This window comes from Macaca fascicularis, chromosome 9 (assembly GCF_037993035.2).
Source record: "Macaca fascicularis isolate 582-1 chromosome 9, T2T-MFA8v1.1".
Taxonomy (NCBI): Eukaryota; Metazoa; Chordata; class Mammalia; order Primates; family Cercopithecidae; genus Macaca; species Macaca fascicularis.
Window position 1 is genome coordinate 71455128 of NC_088383.1, and position 22992 is coordinate 71478119.

General features: G+C 39.1%; 1 protein-coding gene across 20 annotated transcripts in view; it reads right to left on the reverse strand.

Annotated features, from left to right (window-relative positions):
* Nucleotides 1–22992, reverse strand: part of KAT6B (lysine acetyltransferase 6B) — a 204874-nt gene that overhangs the window by 55873 nt on the left and 126009 nt on the right. For all 20 annotated transcript variants that reach the window (XM_074001742.1, XM_074001739.1, XM_015456142.4 and 17 more), the window contains one exon: nt 9787–9895. In XM_074001742.1, the coding sequence (XP_073857843.1) occupies nt 9787–9895 (109 nt within the window). The remainder of the gene's footprint in view (nt 1–9786; nt 9896–22992) is intronic.

A 22992-nucleotide genomic window follows, 5' to 3' on the forward strand; every position in this document is an offset into this window, starting at 1 on the left:
GTGAATTTGAGAGACAGAATTAAGAAGCTGAGAGATCCAGGTTAAACGGGACCCACCAAGAAGTGCGGCCTCAGCAGGTTCCCCCATTTTCCCGAGCATTGAGTTTTCCACACTGTTTGGTGCACACTTTTCACCTAGCAGCGCTCCACACACCATTTCTTACTGCTCACTTCACAGAGGAAAACTGGAGACCCTGAGGGGCAATGCCTTTCAAAGAAGCCAGCCCTGAGCCTGCGAGTAATAGATTCCTCCAAGAGGTGTGGGGAGCGTGAGCCTAGATTGTTTGGAAGGCTGTACAGTTTAAAATCTAATGGTCTTTTATCACATAAACTCAAAGAGATCTCCAAACTCCATTTTATTTTTTTTAAACCTGGTCTTTAAATAGTAAGAACATTAGTAAATCCCATGTGAAAGAACTTACAACCAAGCTGCAAAGGAAACCTGAGGGGTAATAAAAAAAGCAGATTCTGCAATTTCAAAACTGTTTTATAATTTCCTGACTTTGGCAGGCTCATTGTTTAAATATGTATTTTGGATTGCTGCCAAAAAGGTCCTCCTCCCTAAAGCTTAACAGGTGCTTCATAAAATTCCACCCACCAGGAGATTTGGCTTTTTGAAGTAAAAACATTCAAAATCAATCACCAATACTGTTAATAAAAGCACACTATTCCTGAGTTTAAAAAAAAAAAAAATCTAAACATCTGTATTTAAGATGTTGAGAAAATAAAATATTGTCACAGGATTATGACCTCAGGCAGGAGAGACACCCAGGCAGATGCATTTAACCTGTGACACTGTTCTTTTATGAGGCTTCTCTCATTCAAATGAATGCAAGGAAAAAGTCTGAATAGATAAAAATGGTATCAATCTCCTCCTTCTGCTCAGGAACGGCAAACAAAGACAGCCTGCTTGTCGACTTTTAAGAAGCATACTGAAGGGGGGAGGGGAGAGGTCTACTTTGATCAGAGCCCTCCCCTCTGTCCCCTTATATAGTGAGGGGGGTAAAAACTTAACTTTTAAAGAACAGCAATTTAAATTCCACCCTTAAAATGGTCCCATCAGCTTAAAAGTATACCATTTACTTCCCCCCTCTTTTTTATTACTTCCTGTAAGGCATACATCATGGGCACATATGACCTCAATTTCACGCACTGAATTTTTCTCTACATTCAAATCTGCTTTTGTACTTTGTGACTTAATATTCAGTAACTAAGGTAATTCACATCATATTACAGCTTACTATTTATTCTCACAGGTATCTTATGAAATACAGACTTTTTAATAATTATACAGTTTGAAAATTAGTGGATTTCAGCCATTTTTCAATCAGGGGCAAGGAATATTCTTTCTCTTAATGGTTTCTCTCACTTCAAGCAATACTGTAACTCAACTACTACTATTTAAGCTACCCTATCAAATTCTAAAATCTTCAGCCTATCTTTCCTTAGGCAGCAATCTTACCTTTATTTAGCTCAAGAGAATTGGCCATAGATCCCTTCCAGTTCTAAATTTCTATGATTCTGTAAAGGATGCTGAGGGATGAAGAAATATTTCCATTTTATTTTCTCATGGCCAACTTTAAAATAACACAAAAGACTGTAATGTGTCTTGATATACTACTACACAATCTATAGTAATCAGATAAAGGAAAACAATGCTACTGATCAAGTAATTCCTTACCTCTGGTTTAGCCATTTCATAAACTCAACAATTTCCTCTAACTTTTTTCTTTTTTTTTTTTTTGAGACAGAGTCTCACTCTGTTGCCCAGGCTGGAGTGCAGTGGTGCGATCTTGGCTCACCGCAAGCTCCACCTCCCAAGTTCCATGCCATTCTCCCGCCTCAGCCTCCTGAGTAGCTGCGACTATAGGCACCCGCCACCACACCTGGCTAATTTTGTTTTTGTATTTTTAGTAGAGACAGGGTTTCACTATGTTAGCCACGATGGTCTTGATCTCCTGACCTTGTGATCCGCCTGCCTCAGCCTCCCAAAGTGCTGGGATTACAGGTGTGAGCTACAGCACCAGGCCTGTTTTTTTATTTTTGAGACAGGGTCTTACCCTGTTGCCCAGGCTGGAGTGTGGTGGCATGATCATGGCTCACGGCAACCTTTACCTCCCAGACTCAAGCAGTTCTGTCACCTCAGCCTCTCGAGTAGCTGAGTCTACAGGCACGCATCACCATGCCCAGCTAATCGTTTTGTATTTTTTGTAGAGATGGGGTTTTGCCACGTTGGCCAGGCTGGTCTTGAGTTCCTGGCCTCAAGAGTCCACCAGCCTTGGCCTCCCAAAGTGCTGGGACTACTGACACGCGCCACCATGCCCAGTTAATTTCCTCTAAAATTCTTGTTCTCTCTGTTGATGCGTTTCATGGTGCTTTGTCTTTCTGGAGTTCGTTTTACTACTGTATTCTGCAATTTATCAGATTTGATAGCCATAATACATATTCATTCACTCATTCAATTTCACACAAATACATTATCAAGTACTAGCAGCTTACAATAGTTTTATCTAGCAAAACCAAAAGAATACTATTTAAAATTAAACAAGTACCAATGGAACTACAAACCAGTGGAAAAGCTTTTGGGAGAAAGTACTGAGGAAGAAAAAACACAGGCTCTGTAGTAAGCAGAACAACAGCCCCCAGCCGTCTGAGCTCTAATTCCCGTAACCTGTAAACATACTATACCTGTTGTGGCAAAAGGAACTCTGCAGAAGTGACTAAGCATACAGACCTAGAAATGGGGAGTTTATCTTGGATTATCTGAGTGGGCATGATTGATCTAATCACCTTAATCCTTAAAAGCGGAGAACCTTTTATGAACTTGGTTAGAGAAATGAAATGGGAAAAGGAGGAGGAAGGGTTCAAAGCATGAGAGAGACTCCACCTGCTATCACAGGCTTTCAAGATGGCGAGGGGGCTGCAAGCCAGGGAATGTGGGTGGCCTGTAGAAGCTGGCGATGGCCTTCACCTGACAGCAAGAAAACCAGGATCTCGGTCCTATCAACACAAGGAACTAAATTCTGTCAATAATGCAGATGGATAAGAACATGGATCCTCTCCTAAAGTCTCCAGAGAGGAGCCAGCCCTGCTGATACCCCGATTTTCATCCAGTGAGACCCATGATGGACTTCCAACCTACAACTGTAAGGTTAAAAATGTGTTGTTTTTAAGTCACTAAGTCTGTAGTAATTTATTTCAGTAGCAATGGAAAACTAATAATGACTCAGACACTAAGCCCCTCAGACTGGCTATCTGACCATCTATCTGTCCATCTCTCCTTCCTTCAACTAATATTTAAGGAGCACTGGATACAGTGAGGAAAAGGAGAGGCATCGTTCCCACCCTTTCAGATCACATAGCCCAGCAGGAAAGACAAACATTAAACAAGAATGAGCATTAATGCCTTACAATGGGGTGGCTTAGGGATATGGGAGAATCTAGCAGGAGGTTAGAGAAAGGCCTCCCTAAAAAAGAGACTCAAAAGATGAGTGTGATTGGATGGGACCTGATAAGGGGCAGAGCAGGGAAGATGGCATGAACAGAGGGAGAGATGAATGGCATATATCCAAGGAGAGAGAAGTTGTTCAATGTAACCAATGTGCAGAATGTGAACAGAATAGTGATGTAAGATAGGGTTAAACCAGAGCCCAATCCAGAAGACTTTTGGGGGTCTATATTAAAGAATATTGATTTCTCCTAAGAGCAACTAACTGGTAGCCACTTATGAAATTCTGTGATCAGATTTATAATTTAAAAAGGTAACTTAGGCTATAGTACGGAAAATGGATTGGAGGAAAAAGGGTGAAGCCTAGATTGAGGTCATTACAATAGCAGATCTGAGTGGGGCTGGTGGGGATGCATCGATAAGTTTAGCATTCAAGATATATATTATGATTTAGAATCAGTGTGTTTTTGGTGATTCCTTGGTGTGAGAGAATAGGACAGAGGATGGCTCCAAATGTCCAGTTTGTGTAACTGAGTGAGTAGCTAACAGTGTGCCATTTGCTGAATATAGGAAATCCTCCAGGAGAGGCGGGATACTGTTTCTTTGCTGGGATTTTTGTTGTTATTGTGTGGCTATTGTTTTGGGTAGAGGAAGCAGTGCAAGGCTGATGAGCTGTTCTGGATATTAACTTTGAGGTGCGTCAGGGGTAGACTCGTTGGAGAAGCTCTATAGTTGTTTGTATCTAGGGTCAGCTCAGTAGAAGCTACAAGGCAAAGTAACAAACACAGGGCCATGACAGACATCTGAAGAAACATTTAGGGAATGGAGAGAGGACCAAGCGGCTAACAAATATATGTGGAAAGAAGTGGTGGAGAAAAAACACAGATAAAATGGTGTCACGGGGGCCAAAGCAAAAGAACACCTCAAGAAAAAAGATTCTCTACAAGATCAAATATGACTAAGATAAATTATTTGGTGTGGATTAAAAGACACTGATTAGATTTTGATAAACACTGAAAAACAATCATTAGATGTTGCTACAAGGAGGTAACTATTACCCAGACAAGTTTTAATGAAGTTACATCCCTTTGGATGGTCAATCATGCTTTGGGCTTTTGTGGGGATGGGGCTCACCTTCTTCCCCCACCGCCTTTTCTTGTTTTTTTATTTTTATTTTTTGAGACGGAGTTTCACTCTTGTCACCCAAGCTGAAGTGCAGTGGTGCGATCTCGGCTCACTGCAACCTCTGCCTCCTGGGTGCAAGCCATTCTCCTGCCTCAGCCTTCCAAATAGCTGGAATTACAGGCATGCGCTACCAGGCCCGGCTAATTTTTTTTTCTTCCTTTTTTTAGTAGAGACAGGGTTTTACCATGTTGGCCTAGGCTGGTCTTGAACTCCTGACCTCAGGTGATCTGCCCACCTTGGCCTCCCAAAGTGCTGGGATTACAGGCGTGAGCCACAGCGCCTGGCCTCTTTTCTTCTTTGGATCATATCTTTAGGTTTCTTTCTAGTCAAGAGTCTTCTTTCCAACCTAATGATTCAATCCGCATCTAGTCAATGTGAAACTGGATGACTAAGCAACCAACTCCTGGGGTGACCTTAAGAAACTAATGGTCTTTTAAATATTTTTATATGCCCATATATCCATACACTGCCCCTACCAGTTCCCTCCACGAGCATGCAAGTTTTGTTCAGGGTTAACACACAAATAAAGACAAACCCAGGAAAGACTTCAGGTCTCCCGAGGGTGCACTGATATTCTACTCCACGGCTCTTGCTTCCTTTATTGTACAAAAGGGATTTCTCTCACTCACCCAGCTGCATCACAGCAGCCTTTCTTCTGTCTCCCGTTTCAATGAGTTTCCATTTAGAATAATTTTGAACTGTACACTTATCTTAGATTTGCTAATTTGAAAACACACATGCACACAACTCATCTGTAAGTAAGATTTAACCACCCAGCAATCTGAGCAGCAGACACAAAATTTCATTTGGTATAATATCTAATACTTATGTGAAGCTAATTAAAGATAATTTGGTCTTAATGAGGCAAAGAGAATATAACAGTGTTAATTTCAAAGTAGGCTGATCCATGAAAGTCAAGTAAAATCATTTCTAACATTTCCACAGACCTAGACTATCTGAGGATTCCCACATTCATATTAGTGGTTGGAATAACCCTTCACATTTGTCTCATGTTTTATAGTTACTGATCATCTTCCTATCATTATCTCACTGGATTCCACAATAGCTCTGTGGATGCAGGGTGCAGACATTCTCCTTTACACTGCAGAGATGAGGAAAACCAAAGTTACACAGCCAGCAAGTGGCGGAAGAGAACTGGAGTACAGGCTAGGGATGCCACATTCGGGGCTCCAGGCACTGTGTACCTCACCTTACGTTTTTACTACATACAAACTTGAATGATTTTTTTTTTTAAAAGAACTTTTAGTAGAAAAAAAAATGTTAAAGAAAATACTGCCCATTGAAAGCATCGAGCCCCTTTCAAAACAGATAAATTTCTAATTGGCTTTACTTTACGATGTAAGCAGAAGGAAACATTTATTACTCTCATCCATGAAATCTAAGCGAAGTCTAAATGTGACATCATATGAATGGTACTTCAGATAGGGATGGCTGAAAAGCATCAGGCACATATGGGAAACACATTTAAGAATGATCCTCCCTACAGGCTGCCATCTATATTTCCTTTTTCTGGTTTTATGCTGCTAAGGGTATTTTTTCACATAAACAACTTACGTTTTGGGATCCCTTTGATCATTATGAACAGTCTCAATTCAATCCCAGAACCAACAGACTCTTCTGAGGGTGAGAAGGCAGCCATTTCCATAAGGTCAAGTAGGAGTTCCAGCTAATCTGTAATTCCCACTTGAAATGCTGAACTGTGACAACAGGGCTCACACCATTATTAGAGGGTGCTGTTGAGGCATGCTGATCTATTGTTTTCTTTTTTCCTTAGAATTACCAAGGTGTCAAAACAGAGCCTTAGAATCACAAGAACCGGCCGGGCGCAGTGGCTCACACCTGTAATCCGCTGAGGCCAGCAGATCACGAGGGTCGGGAGATCGAGACCATCCTGTCTAACACCGTGAAACCCCGTCTCTACTAAAAAAAAAAAATACAAAAAATTAGCCGGGCATGGTGGTGGGTGCCTGTAGTCCCAGCTACTCAGGAGCCTGAGGCAGAAGAATGGCATGAACCCGGGAGGCGGAGCTTGCAGTGAGCAGAGAGAGCACCACTGCACTCCAGCCTGGGTGACAGAGCGAGACTCCGTCTCAAAAAAAAAAAAAAAAAAAAGGCCACAAGAGCCCCCAAACTCCCTAAAATGAACCATATTTAATTTTGACCCTTCAGTTTAAAGAGGAAAAAACAACAAAGTCTATTCTTCTGATCTATCAGATGAATAAATATCTACAAAGCACGTCCCTGAGTTAGGAACAATAGTTTTTTTGACTAAAGCAGCCAAATCCAGGCTGGCACAGCGCACTCAAGGGAAGATTAAGTGAACTTCAGCACTACAGCTGGATCCCATTGCAGAGTCCAGAGAAGCACTCTGAGGCATCCTCTATCCTCAACAGAGACATGATGACCCCAGGGCTTGAATTTCTGCCAATGACCCATACCTTGGCCCCAAAGCCTCTGGCTCTCTCCACTTGAAGACTGGCTCACAAAGCCTCACCAGCCACATAAACCCTCTGGACAGTATCCTCAAGTCATTATTCTCCATTTGTTAAAAGAGAAAACAAGAGGATATTTTTGAACAGAGAAAACATAACACTGTACCTGAACACCCCTGGCTTTACCCTGAAAAAGTCTGAGCAAAAAGTAAGAAACACCAGGGGAAAGAAATTTTCAGTGACCTCAAATATAAAGGAGATCAAGCTCCCCTCTGGCAGGTCTTCAATCCGGGAAAGACGAAGGGAGATTGATTACATCAGAAAATCTAAGATCTACCTGTTTAGAATTACACCTTTATACCCTGTGAAGGAGGCCTTGAAGTTATGATCTAGAAGATAATGATCTCGAACTTCTTATCAACTCAAGTAAGTGTATCACCAGAGGTAAGGAAATATATGAAGGGAACTTTTCTTCCCACATTTAAGTATGTCTTTAATCTGTCTAGGCACTCAGACAAAGAGATCCTAAGGAAATAAAACAGGGAAGGGTATTTTTAAAGTACCACCTTAAAAACCACAAAGGGTAAACCCTAGACAAGTGAACACCACTAAATTGATCAGGCATTTACACAAAAGAGTAATTCATTCAGAATGAGCCTCATGAGAAAACCCAAAAGATAACGACAGAGTCAGAACTGATGAGTGAGGCACTACCTCACCAGCATAAAACAGGGATATCGTAGGCCTGAAATGTATTAAACTGAACATACAGATAATGTTTCCATGCCCTTTTGTCACTATCCATGATGCCATGGCCAGGTAAAAGAATTTTAATGAATCTGTAAAGCCTATCAAAAAGACTGTCAGAATGCATTTTTCAAGCAGGGTTTGAAATGTCTTATTTCCAAGGCTCCCCCTTCTAGTCAGCACCTGAAAGCTGCTGAACTACAAAGGGCCTATCAAGTTAAACCTTCATATAAGGAATAAGAATCATTACACAACACTTTATTCTCAGTATGAAACATTTCTTCTATCCAACCATCAAGCAGCTGTCATAAGTGATGATAAGATTTTAAATTACGTGCAGCAATCAAGGATAACAATATCAAACATGCTAAACCATAACACAGCTGACATTTGTAGTACACTTACCATAGTTCTTGCAGACCTTGTGCCAGGCTGTTTACTTGTGCCCTCACATTTCACTCCCATAAAACCCAAGAGGTTGGTGCTGCCATTATCTCTAATTTTCTAATGAGGAAACAGGGGCTCAGAATGGTCAAGTAACTAACTCAAGGTAGAGGAACTGGGCCATGGCTGGCTCTTGAGTTTGCTCCTAGCCAGTACATCTCAAGACTTCCTAAACAATAATTAGCTATGGTGTTCTGTTGGTTTTTGGTTTTGCTTTTTTTTTTTTAGAGATTACTATAATTAGAGAAATAGTCATGAATTTTAAAATAAGACTTTGGAGAAAAAAGTTTGGGTAGTCTGGGAAAAAAATTTGAAGATTAACAGAAAAGGTTTAATTTTTACTTATTTTTTGCTATTAATTTTTAAAGATGGGGTTTCACTCTGTTGCATAGGCTGGAGTGCAGTGACAAGATCATAACTCACTGTAATCTCAAACTCCTGAGCTCACACAATCCTCCTGTCTCAGCCTCCCAAGTAGTTGGGACTACAGCACACCCAGCTAATTTGTGTGTTATTTGTAGCAACTGGATCTCACTATGTTGCCCAGGCTGGTCTTGAACAAATGATCCTCCCACTTAGGCCTCCCAAAGAACTGGGATTACAAGTGTGAGCCACCGCACCGGGCCAAAAAATGATTAATCTAAAAAAATCTAACAACTACCACACATAAACACATATATGTCTATATGCATGCATACATGTGTGTATATGTGTGTGCACACATGTATTACCTAGGCAAATATGACCTGTTTAACAAAAAGGAAGATTGGCTAATAAAACAAATTAACGTTAGCACAGTTTGCCTTTAAATTTCCATTATGAAACTGGAGGAATGGCCTTAAAATCTTACGAGAAAAAGGCAGAGGTAATAGCTACCTTGAAAAATTTGAGGTACTGCAATTTGCCAAGAGTCCCTACCCAACATTTCCTTGATTTCAATATCACCTTCTGTACAGACTACCCTTTTCTTATCTTATTCCAGACAATATGAATTTCTTTCATGCCTGATGACTTATTGATACTATCATCACAGTTTCCAGAACATTGTCTCTCTCATTTGAAGTCACACAGAGCTGGGCTGTAATACTACATTTCAGCAGTAGGTGTCATGACCTGAAACACTGGAGACCAAAATACTTCTTGAGACTTCAGGTTATATTAAGAGAAAATAAGCCAGTGATTCCAGTTGTACTCAGCTTGAAAGCTCAGAATTCTCTACACTGAATTTACCTATAATGCAGACATCTCCACAATGAATTACCAATGCTGGTATAAAATAAAAGCTTAATCATAAATATGTATAGTATTATATAAGCATATATAATATCCATATGTCAGTACTAACATACTCACGCTTTTTTCTCTATTCCTTTTTATTTTAAAATTTAAAGCCCATGCTATAACCATATAATTGCCTTAAATAACAATACAGTTTTAATAGAGAGATTAATAGCATGAAGTTATGATAATGAGAAGTCATTGTACAACACATAGGAAAAACACAACTTACCACTACTGCCACAATCTGCACAAGAGAGGAGTTCTTCTGGTTTCTTTTCACGATTTGATTCTTTAGTCCCCAAACAGAAGCTACATATTGGAATGGGATCAGCACGTGGCTATGACAAAATTAAAATAAAAAATACTGTCACTTTTCCATTTCAAAATTAAAAACATTAAAATCAAAAGCTTCTTACATTTTTCACTTAAAGCTTCTTCTTTCTTTAACAAAGAAAAACTGCTAAGTAACGTATTTAAATAAACATTTTCTGCTAGTAAAAAAACTCATATTATTTTTGAGACGGAGTCTTGCTCTGTCGCCAGGCTGGAGTGCAGTGGCACAATCTCGGCTCATTGCAACCTCCGCCTCCCGGGTTCAAGCGATTCCCCTGCCTCAGCCTTCCAAGTAGCTGGGATTACAGATGCGCACCACCACGCCCAGCTAGTTTTTTGTATTTTAGTAGAGACGGGATTTCACCATGTTGGCCAGGATGGTCTCAATCTTCTGACCTCATGATCCACTTGCCTCAGCTTCCCAAAGTGCTGGAATAAATCTCTTAAATTATTTGACACTAAAGTATTACCTGAATACATTTCAGTATAATGTATGACTCAGAAGTCATTTTTATTAAACAAATGAAATCTAATACCTTTATATATTATATAGCTTCCTGAAATGAACATAATTAAGGATTCATTGGACATTTCAATTGTTCCCATTATCTATATGCCTACAATAAATCATCCATTCAGCATTATGGTCTATGAATATCATGTATAGACTGTTTAAACTTATTAAATGTTGTAATGCAGGTTGCTATTATTCACCTACCAAATATTTGACATAAAATATCTGTATGTTTTTAGGTGACAGAATAATAGAATGAGCAGGATTCTGTGGGATCACTTGAAAAGGTCATTATTATCAAGGGTTTTGTGGCATGAAGGTCTTCAAAAGTAAACCACACCACACCAAACAAAGAAGATAAACCCTTAATCTCTGACATTCCCACTTTATTTATTTATTTATAGACAGAGTCTCACTCTGTTGCCAGTCTGGAGTGCAGTGGCGTGATTTGGCTCACTGCAACCTCTCCCTCCCAGGTTCAAGTTATTCTCCTGCCTCAGCCTCCTGAGTAGCTGTGACTGCAGGCGTGTGCCACCACACTCAGCTAATTTTTGTATTTTTAGTAGAGATGGGGTTTCACCATGTTGGCCAGGATAGTCTCGATCTCTTGACCTCATGATCTGCCCGCCTCAGCCTCCCAAAGTGCTGGGATTACAGGAGTGAGCCACGGCGCCCAGCCTGACATTCCCACTTTATATAAGAAACAACAAAACATTTGTCTAGTCCCCAACCACCCTTTAACTCTCGTATGAAAATTGCTTTTAACAATGTATAAATCTACATACATTTTAGTATCTCCATTGTTATTTACTACTATCAGCAATGCTAGTATTCCCATCCATAGGAATAGCGGACTGTGCCTACAGATCTGGTCACATTATTTTCAACAGCCAAAACTACGAAAACTATAATTTTACCGCATATTCCAAGCCTTCACACGTGTTGTCTGCTAGCCATCTGAATGTTACTATGATGTCTCTCTATTTGAATCTCATGAATCAAAAATTCAGAGCAAGAACACCCAACATAATCACAAATGTTTTTAAATGTAAATTAAAAACAAGATTTTGCTAGGTCTAACTCTCTAAATATACATCAGCATAGAATAAACTTCATTTGTTCAGCCACTCTAGCCCAAATGCCTAATGCATTTCCTGGTGCATAGTAGGCACTCAAAATATATCTGCTAACTGAATACATGAAGGAAATATATGCTAGTTAAGAACAAAAATAAATCAATGGTAATAATGATTCCGACAAATGCCTTGGTTCCTTGCGACAACATGTCATCAAAAACAGAAAATCATCTCATGACCAAGCATTTACAAAATTGTTTAATATGACTGCTAATCTCATCTTACAAGGGCATTCATTATCTTCCCTTTACTTTCAGCTTAATTTGTTCTTATAACATGCACAGGCTTTACATTCTGAGGTAGCTATGCAAATGTATTTTTGTAGCCCCAGTTAAAAAGTATATTATAAAACATTCTGTACTAGAAAAACCAGAAGAGACAAGCTGTAACAAATTGGTCACTGACTCTAGCCACAGTTTTTTAAATGCCAGATAATCAGCACTGCATAATTATGGATCCATAGTTATTACTTGCAACTGCTCAACTGCAGTACCTTGGGAACACTTTTGTTCCTTTAAATAGCAATTAAAAGAACAATCTGGCTTTAAAGTGACAACATTCCCCTGATAGATTTGAGCTAAAACCCGGTCCTCTTACTAATGGGATTCCTGCTTTCATTTGATATAACAATGTTCAAGCTACTGCTGCCATCCTTGCAGTGATAAATAATTTACAGAATGTCACATATCATTCATGCAATGAAACAAATCCAAATCTCCAATCCCATTTTTCTTTCCCAGATGAATTTTTAGCTGTGAGAGAGACATGGCCATCAGCCAGCATTCATGTTCATTTTTCATTTTTTAACTAAAGGTAACACAAAGGACAAAGGTTGCTAGTAGTTCATGGCCAGAAAGACTGATGTCCCACGCTCTGCCCAATAATAGAAAGCATAGATGTTATCACTTCACGCTACATTCAAGTGAACCCCGCCATGCTGATGTATGCTCACAACCATTTATTTTAAGGATAACTATCTCACAATACTCTATAAAACCACTGCATTATACAGAAATGTCTGCCCTGCTGAATTATTGATAATTCAAAGCACTTTTTGCTAACCTCAGTGTAGCCAAGTCTAATTAACTTTAAAAAATTGTCACTTGTATGAAATGAAACTTTTACAGTAACGCAAGTAAATGGGTCACAGGATTATTATGATTCACTGTTCTCAATCAGACTACATATAAACTGTTTTTTAAAAAGTCCTTTATAATAAAGTAAAATGGATTCCAGTCAGAAAAAGATCTGAGTAAATGGAAACTTGATTCTATACAAATCTACTACAAGTAAGTCATATTTAAGATGTTTGAAAATGATACCAAAAATCTCCAAATTCTTAATTCCTTTCTTTGAAATTTCACAAAGGCACCTAACCTGTTGATCACATTTTCCCATCAACAAGCCTGAATATTTTAAACTAATCCCAAGAAGGAATGCTCATGAATAAGTCTAAAGATGAATACATCCAGCAAACTGTGCTCTGGAAGGATCTCCTTGTCTCCCATGCAATGGCCCTGGGGCAGCTGCTAGGCTAGAGGCTGCTCCTGTACTGTCTCATTTAATCGTCTTAACAGTCTTGCCTGGTATGAGTATTATCTCCATTTTAGAAAAGAAATTGAGTATCTAAGAAGTTAAGCAACAGGCGTGTGCCACTACACCCGGCTAATTTTTGTATTTTTAGTAGAGATGGGGTTTCACTATATTGGCCAGGATGGTCTCGATCTCTTGACCTCATGATCTGCTGTGTAGAGCTGTACTCAAACACAAGTCTGTCTTCACGAAAGCCCATTTCTTACTTCGCTACCTCCCCTCCATTCCTCAGGATAACAAATGTCTAAAATTATCTTTCCATCAGTGGCAATAACTCTTGACTAATGTGTTCGTAATCTATTCCATACAATTTCTCCCATGACCAATGGCATATGGTTTTAAAAACTATTAAAAAGGTAATCACTAAACGCCATGGATTAATTATTAATTACTATAGGCAGAAGGTACCTTTACAATGGAGAAATCTGGTGGACGCTTTCTAAACCAGTATGGGACAAAGTGACATCATGTGCCTTCTAAGTGCCTATCCTGAAGGACTGAGCACCGCCTATATAGTATTATTGCCAGAAACACTTATCCTAAGTCCAATAATAAAGAAACAATCAGGCAAATCCAAATTGGGTGATATTCTCTGTAACAACTTTTCCATACTCTTTAAAAAATGTCAGAGTAAGAGACTGTTTGGGGTGGACACGCTGGGTGTCTTCATCCAGGTGAAAGCGTTAGATTCGTTCTTGTGGTTCCGGAGTACCAAACTTACACCAATATGGGTTATCATAGAGAGCCTTTCCAACAGAGCTGTCTAGCAATGGAATGGATTCTTTTTTTTTTTTTTTTTCTGTTTCATTTACTTAGTTTTTATTTTTTTAATTGTGGTTCAAATGGCATTAAGTTCACAATACTGTGCAACCATTACCACCACCTATCTCCAGAACTCTTTTCAACTTGCAAAACTGAAACTCTGTATCCACTAAACAATAATTTCCCATATTCTCTTCCCCTACCCCAGGAAATCACCATTCTACTTTCTGTCTTTATGCATTTGACTATTCTAGCTACCTCATATAAGTGAAATCATACGGTATTTGTGGAATGGATTATTCCTGAAGCAATAAGAGGCCCCTATAATCAAGTGGCCATGGAGAGACTGGATGGGCCCCATCAGGATGCTGAGGACACAACAGTATACAATTTCACCTCACACAATTTGGGGATCTGGGACTCTTCAAAGATTCCATCCAGATCAAATATTTTAATGGTTCTAGAGTTAATCTCTAAGGTCTTTCCCAGTTCTAATTTTTTATTGATTCTATAATACTTAGAAATTTTAACAGTCTTCAAGACCTTTGATCTCAAAATAAGATAGCCTTTTCTAAGGAAATATTCTTTAAATCTAGGACAATGCATTTCTGAGAAGCTTTATTTTACTTTATGAATACTTCTGTTTCTGCCCAGAAGGAAACTATATATTTGTTAGCCTTAGTCTAAGTAACTGGACAAAAATAAATGAAAATTCCTGCACTAAATCAGAGCCAGGAGTATTTAGACTCATATCCTCCTCCTGACAATGACACAAAAAGGGGTTTTGTAAGCCATTTCCATGGTATCTGTTCACAATGATCAGGGATATATAGCCCTCTCTCTCCATAATCCCCCATAGATCCATACTTCTTAAGTCATCTACATCTTTCATGAGACTGCTGAAAAAAATACACCATTTTAGTAATCCCAAGTGTTAAAAACAAAACAGTTCAGCATTTTTCATTCATACGTTCATACTTGCACCATAGAAAGACCCAGATTTAAACCCTGCTCTCTAAGCCTCAGGTTTCCTCATCTGTAAAAGTGCACAATAGTGTCTGTGTTGTCTGGCTCTCAGGTTGTTAAAGTTCAAATGTGAGTGAGTGTGGAAAGTATTTTGTAAACTACAAAGTTCTACTCAAATATTGTGAGTATTGCAAAATTTTATTTGGCTATAAAAACAGAAAGAGCAAACAAACAACTTCAAGTCCTTAATAAACATCAGAACAAATGAATTATTCTGGAGTTTAGAATTACTCTATAAAAGACTTTCATTTTCTGAGCCCCCATGATGAATATTAATCTTAGAGGATTTTTTTAAAGAATGAATTAATCAGGGAGTACAGGAACAGAGTAGAAAATGCCTCCACTGAGAGCAAAAAGGCCTGCAACTATTTAATAAAAGGAAAACTCAAAATAAATGAAAAGAAAAAGATATCAGAGAAAGAAAAGCATAAACAAATATAAAATATTAAATGAATAATACCACAAAAGCAAACAAAGATGAATACTGGCTGGGCACAGTGGCTTACGCTTATAATCCCCACACTTTGGGAGGCCGAGGTGGGCAGATCACCTGAGGTCAGGACGTTCGAGACCAGCCTGGCCAACATGGTGGAACTTTGGCTCTACTAAAAATACAAAAAAAAAAAAAAAAAAAAAAAAAGTTAGCCAGGCATGGTGCTGGGTGTCTGTAATCCCAGCTACTCAGGAGGCTGAGGCAGAAGAATCGCTTGAACCCGGAAGGAGGAGGTCGCAGTGAGCCGAGACCGCACCATTATACTCCAGCCTGGGCAACAAGAATGGAACTCCATCTTAAAAAAAAAAAGACAAGACTTTTCTATATCTCTTTAGTTTGCACTCCTTTGTTATACTGTACTGAAATGTGAAGTTTAGGTAATGCTTTACTGTTTATCACAATGCTTTTCTCAAGTCCCATATATGAATGCTATGCCACAGGCCACCTGTCTAACGTCACCTAACTAGTGAGATGGAGGAACTCCAGCCTGCTGACGCCAAGCCCTTCACTCTCTGGCTTTCCCCATGGTTTGTCCCTCCTTTCACTTGGAGCTTGATACACCTCAGCAGAAAGGCTGTCCCTGACCATCCTCTCTGAAACTGTACTCCACTGGCACCACTCTAGAATCTCCATACCCTTTTTTTTTTTTTTTTTAAATAAGGAGACACCACTCGCTTTGTCACCCAGGATGGAAAGCAGGGGCATGATCAAAGCTCACTGCAGCCTTGATCTCCTGGGGCTCAAGTGATCCTCCTGCCTCAGCCTCCCAAGTAGCTGGGACTATAGTGGCGCGCTACCATGCCCAGCTAATTTTTTAACTTTTTATAGAGATGGTGGTCTCCCAACATTTCCCAGGCTGTCTCGAACTCCTAAGCTCAAGCAATCCACCCACCTCGGCCTCCCAAAGTGCTGGGATTACAGGTGTGAGCCACTGTGCTTGGCTCCACACCTTGGCTTTATTTTTCTTCACTGCACTCATCATTAACTGAAATATTGCATCTCATTTATTTGTCCGTTTCCCTTACTAAACCATAAGTTCCATCATGATGGCAGACACTGTTCATTTCTGTAGCCCCAGCTTCAAAGTATATCTAGGGAATAAATGAATAAACAAATGAACAAACTGCTCTGAAGTTGGGAACTGGTTTCTCCAATTCACAGGTCCCAAAATATTGTCAACTGTCTTTTATTTTCATATATATCCTCAATGACCACAAACGTTACATGTCAAGAAACCATCAATGGCAAGGTGGGTTCCACCACTGTTTAATCTGAAGCCTTTTTTTACTCTGACACACATAATAAATGACATTTGTGTTTGCTGTATATTTCCCTGGCCATAAACTGACAAGACGGGACCAAAATTTAAAAATCAGTTAGGAGGAAAATTATCTGCCCAGTATTAACTATTAGGGCTTGCTCAGTAATAGTCACTATAGGCTGTAATAGTCACTATATAAGATAGATTATGTAGTCAGTAATAGTCACTATATAAGATAGATCTGGGGCATGACCAGTTGCCAGCACCTAGTTGTAGTGGCACTCCCCATCCCCAGTCTCACCATTTCTTTCCATCTCTAGAAAGAATATAAGGTTATTAAAAAAAAAAAAAAAGAAAGAAAGAAAGAAAAAAAAAAGAGTCGCTGGTTGTGGTGGCTCACGCCTATAATCCCAGCACTTTGGGAGTCCAAGGCAGGTAGATCACTTGAGGCCAGGAGTTCTAGACCAGCCTCAACATGGTGAAACCCTGTCTCCACTAAAAAAAATACAAAAATTAGCTGGGCATGGTAGTGTGCACCTGTAGTCCCAGCTACTCTGGAGGCTGAGGCAATAGAATCACTTGAACCCAGGAAGGGGAGGTTGCAGCAAGCCAGGATCATGCCACTGCACTCCAGCCTGGGCAACAGAGCAAGATTCTGTCTCAAAAGAAACAAAAATTAAAAATTAAAAAAAAAAAGAAAAGAGAAAAAGAAGGAAGCCAAGTAAAATGAATACTGCAATGGTAACAAAATTGTAACAAGACTACGTATCTGTTTAGTCTTTTTAAATTTAATTTTCATTTCAATCTATATTTATTTTGAGACAAGCTTATGAGACTGGCTAATTTTTTTTATTTTTGGTAGAGATGAAGTTTTACCATGTTGCCCAAGCTGGTTTCGAACGCCTGGGCTCAAGTGATCCACCTGCCTCAGCTGGTGTTGGAACTACAGGAATGAGCCGCCATGTCTGGCCTGTTATAGTCTATTTTTAAAAGAAAAAATATTTTACAAATGTTGGTGCCTTATTACTGGTAATGAATTATTGTCCACAAACTTCACAACTGATGGCACTGCAACAAAGGTTGAAAACTGCTTCCTGTTGTTACTAAGGTTTTTTTGTTTGCTACTTCAGAACTCTATTTGACACTTACCTAATAAAGAACTAGACTTTATTTCTTGCCACTTAACCCACTTACGCAACTGATGTCTGTTGGAACAGATCAAGCCCGCTCCTAATTAGGATAGAGATCACGCACACTCAGGATTTTCCCTCACAGCAATCTGCTTCAGATATGGTCTTCAGAAACTCACTAACTCCAAAAGTAGGGATTTCCTGTGATGATCTAAATCATCCTATTTTTTTCCAGAGCGTTATTTTGTTCCCGTCTGCATCTGCAGTAACAGTAACTATGGTCAGGACAGCCATTCCTCCACAGGGAGGTTCATGCCCAGCACTCCCTCAGAGCAGCCCTGGGTCTACTTCACATCCTTTGGGGTACAATAGAACTCTGTTTACGACAGGTCTATCACCCTTTTCTCTACACTCCTGCCCCCTTTTGTTTTATTCCAAGGCTATTCTTGCAATTTCATCATGAATTGGACATAAGTAGACACCAAACAATTTTTTTCCAAAAGATAATTGGAGATATACTTACTATAAGACTTTACACAGGCAACACTGTCATCATAATTTTACTCTCCCTATATAGATTTTTATTGTATCACCTCCCCTGCTCATTATACTTCTCTGTGGGTAATTGGTTCTGTGAGGGAGTACTATATCATCCCCACTGGCTCTGTGGATTGAGTATCTGTATTACTCTGGGCAAAAGGATTTATTATTGTTAATGTATGGAGATCCTGAATGTGACTGCTGTATTTTTACCTCCTTGTCACACGATGAGGGTGCTCCATGTTTTAAGTGACAGAAAGGAAGTAGGAAAATCTAATAAAATAAAAATATTCAAAAGCATCCCTACATATATCCCTAAAATACATCACTTCTTTTTTTCATTTAAAGAAATCACTTAGAAACAAAAAAAGATATCAAATGACCACACAGTGGGAAAGTCCCATGATCAAAGGCTGACTCAGAAGTATAAAATAATAAGGCTTAGCCACAACGAAGTAAGAAAAGAGAAGGAAAGATTTTCTAAGAACATCAGCCACAACAGTTTTGAATTGTGTGGAGTTAATTGAAATGCTCACACTGTATCCTGTAGTCTAGAACTTGTTCTAATTAGGCAGGTGTGCCATTTATAAGAGTGCTGATTACGGAAAGTGATTCCATTGGAAGGAAGCAAATTAATCCTGCACACTGCATTTAACAATAGCATCTCATTTGTGTGGTGTGTGTTTTCTGGTTTTTCGAGGTTTTTTTTTTTTTTTCTTTTTCCTGGTAGATGAAGCCCACAAATTTGTTTGGGGGTGGGCGGGGAGGGGGAGAACATTCATGAAACAATTGCTTGCCCCAGGGCCTTCAGTGTCTTATCTGGACAGGGACTTTCTCTCCTCCACTTCTGCCATTAGAAATGGCAGATATTGCATTTATCTTCTTAAGAGGGACCAAAGTCTGATTCAACATAGCTGGAAATTCAACACATGGTTACAGGAAGTCTGTTTAGGATTTACAAACTATTCTCTTTGGCAAGTATATCATGATATTAGCAATATAAACCCTACTCTGGATTTAGAAAAATGGAATTAGACTCCGTCTCAAAAAAAAAAAAAAAAATCAACTTACATTCAAGTTTCACAAATCTTTAGTCGCTCCTTTTTTTAAAAAGAAAATTAACAAAGTGCCTCTCTAGTGATTCCCAACTTCAGTGCTGCAGGAAACTTGACTGGAGCAGGGCCAAACTTCAAGACTATAATTTATTTAGGGATACAAAAATTGACAGGGATGTAAACAGAAATTCTGTCTTAAAGACAGCAAGAAAAACAGAATAGGAAAAGTTGGGCACTAGATTCTGAAAACAATGCAAGAACTGCCGTTGGTAGAAATTCTATATTGTAATTCATCTCTATGACTTGGGAATGTTTTCCAAGTGAGGCTAGAAGCATAATAGTAATGCACAGATTAAAGGATAGGCATAAAAACAATTTACAAGAAACACAAGCAACAGCTGATACTCAGTAGAGCTGCGTATCAGCTAGAGGTAGCTAGGAGCTTCTGCAGTTGCCCCAAGGCATTCATTTTAATTTAGATATCGTGCTACAAAACCCTGCCTAGGCACACTGTGAACTGAATGTAGACATTCTTACTATCAATCCTGCCAAGAGAAACCTGCTCTAACTGCTCAGGAGACACAGGCAACTCAATTGAATGTAATTAGATCCAAACAGGAAAGTAGAATGAGGAGATGGGACATAGGTAAGTGGTTATTAACAAGCTAGAAAAGTCACACACTAGTCGCTTTCTCAATAATATTATCACCACCACCTCTGACAATTCCCTGCACTCACAGAGATTTACATGGCATTACATGTTATGTGCTATTCAATAAGTTACTAATATTTACTCAGCAACCAAAGTATGCCAAGCAGAATATAATTGGTACTCCAAGTGCTTGTCCTCACAGAACCAATAAAAGTAGTGTAATTCCATTACTACACTTAATTCTCAATTGCCCTCTGGGCACACAAACCATCTGGTGTGCAGAATTTCCATGCTCCTGACTTCTTTTGTTTTCCTTGCTTGCAGACTACCTCTGACCCTTTCAATTGCAGTATTCATAAGCAGGAGGAAAAGAGGATTATGTGGATAATTACTACCTGAAGGTCAAGAGCTCTGACCTTGTTTTTTGGAGTTAATTCTGTGCAGCAGAAGACTCATCCTTAGACCCCCTTTGTGGTAGAGTTTCTAAGTCCCCTTATGCTTTAGGCCAGGCACCACCCTAGGCACTTACATGAGCATTATCTCAGACAGACTCTGCTCCCTGGCACCACAGCTTCACTGTAAGGTGTGTGGGAACTGCACAAAACCGAAGCCCCTCCCCGCATACTAATACAAGCTGCAGCAAGGCCAGGAGAAGAAATGCCAGGCGTGATAGGCTTTCCTCCGAGGGCGAAGATTTTAAACTTAATTTCCCAGAATTTTACAAGTCTACAGAAGCCTACTAAGGGTAAACAGTAGAAAGAAGGAAGAAAAAGCCCATTATTTTGGTGAAATTGGTAAATTTTTGCATATCTTAAATAGCTTAGTACATGGTGAGCTCATGGAAGGAGATCCTTGTTTGGTTTATCTTAATTACTACATATAATAAAGAACTATACACACAGTAGATGTTTGATAAATATCTGTTGAATATAAGAATGTAACATTTCTCATACTTGGTACTTTCTTATCACTTTCTAAATTACACTGTTCAGCATATAAATGGTAAATAAATAATAATAGAACAGCACATGGTTATGGGGGAAATATACACTTTAAATGTTTGTGCATTTAGAACCTTCATATCTTCCCATTTACAGTTGTTTTTTTTTTTTTTTTTTTTTTTTTTTTGAGACGGAGTCTCGCTCTGTCGCCCAGACTGGAGTGCGGTGGCTAGATCTCGGCTCACTGCAAGCTCTGCCTCCCAGGTTCACGCCATTCTCCTGCCTCAGCCTCCCGAGTAGCTGGAACTATAGGCGCCTGCCACCTCGCCTGGCTAGTTTTTTTGTATTTTTTAGTAGGTATGGGGTTTCACCGTGTTAGCCAGGATGGTCTCGATCTCCTGACCTCGTGATCCGCCCGTCTCGGCCTCCCAAAGTGCTGGGATTACAGGTGTGAGCCACCCCGCCCGGCCTGTTGTTTTTTTTTGTTTGATTGGTTTTGTTTTTTCAGCCAGGAGCGGTGGTTCATGCCTGTAATTCTAGCACTTTTCTGGGAGGCAGATCACTTGATGTCAGGAGTTCGAGACCAGCCTGGCCAACACGGCAAAACCCCATCTCTATTAAAAATACAAAAATTAGCCAGGCATGGTAGCACACGGCTGTAATCCCAGCTACTAGGGAGGCTGAGGCAGAAATGTTTGAACCCAGGGGATGGAGGTTGCAGTGAGCCAAGATCATGCCACTGCACTCTAGCCTGGGCAACACAGCAATACTCGTCTCAAAAAAATATATATAACCCAAATATAACAAAAAGGGTTTTTTTTCAGTTGTGGCAAAATATAAACAACATAAAATTTACCATTTTAACCATCTTTAAGCATACAGTTAAGTGGCACTGACTACATTCCTATTGTTATACAACCAAGTTGAGGAATATTTTACATGCAATGAAATGTACAGTTTGATGAGCTTTGAATAAATGCCTACACTGGTAACCCACACCCCTATCAAAATACAGACCACTCCATAACCCAGAAAGTTCTCTCCTGCTACTTCCCAGTCCATACCTTTCCACTTCCCTTCCTAAGCATTCACAAATCTGATTTCTATCACCACACTGATTAAGTCTGTTCTAAAACTTCATTTAAATGGACTCAGACACTATGATTTTTTTGTGTAGGGCTTCTTCCACTCTCCAAAATATTTTTGACATTCACATATATTGTTGTATCCATCAGCAATTCATTAATTTTTATCACTGAGTAGTATTTTATTGTAAATATATAAAATTTTATTTGTTCTCTCTATAATTGATTAGCATTTGTCTTAAGTTTAGGGCTAAAATTTTAAAAATAGCTATGAACATTCTTTATTTTTTAGAATATGTGCTTTCATTTCTCTTGATTAAATACCTAGGAGTGGAACACCTGGGTCATTAGATGCGGCTATATGTTTAACTTTATTAGAAACCCCTAACTAGACTGATTAAGAAAAAGAAAATGCAAATTACCAATATCAGGAAGTAAGGTAGAGATATAACTACAGACCATTAAGACATTAAAATAATAGGAAATATTATTAACAACTTTATGCCAATAAATTAGACAACAGAGAAGAGAAATGGACTTCACTGATAGACAAACTTAACAAAATCAACCCAAGAAGAAACAGAAAATCTGAATAACCCTAATCTACTACAGAAAATGATTCATTATTTAAAACCTCCCTAGAAGAACCCCAGGCCCGGATGACTTTACTGGTGAATTATTTCAAATATTTAAGAACACAATGCCAATTTTACATGATCTATTTCAGAAAACAGAGGAGGAGGAAATATTTCTCAATTGATTTTATGAAGCCAGCATAATTCTGATACCAAAATCAGATGAAGATATTATAAGAACAGAAAATTGAAAGTGCAATCAATATCCCTCATGAACATAATCTCCATTATAAAAAGTTTTACTTTAAAAAACAAATCACCTTTACTTAGGTATAATTA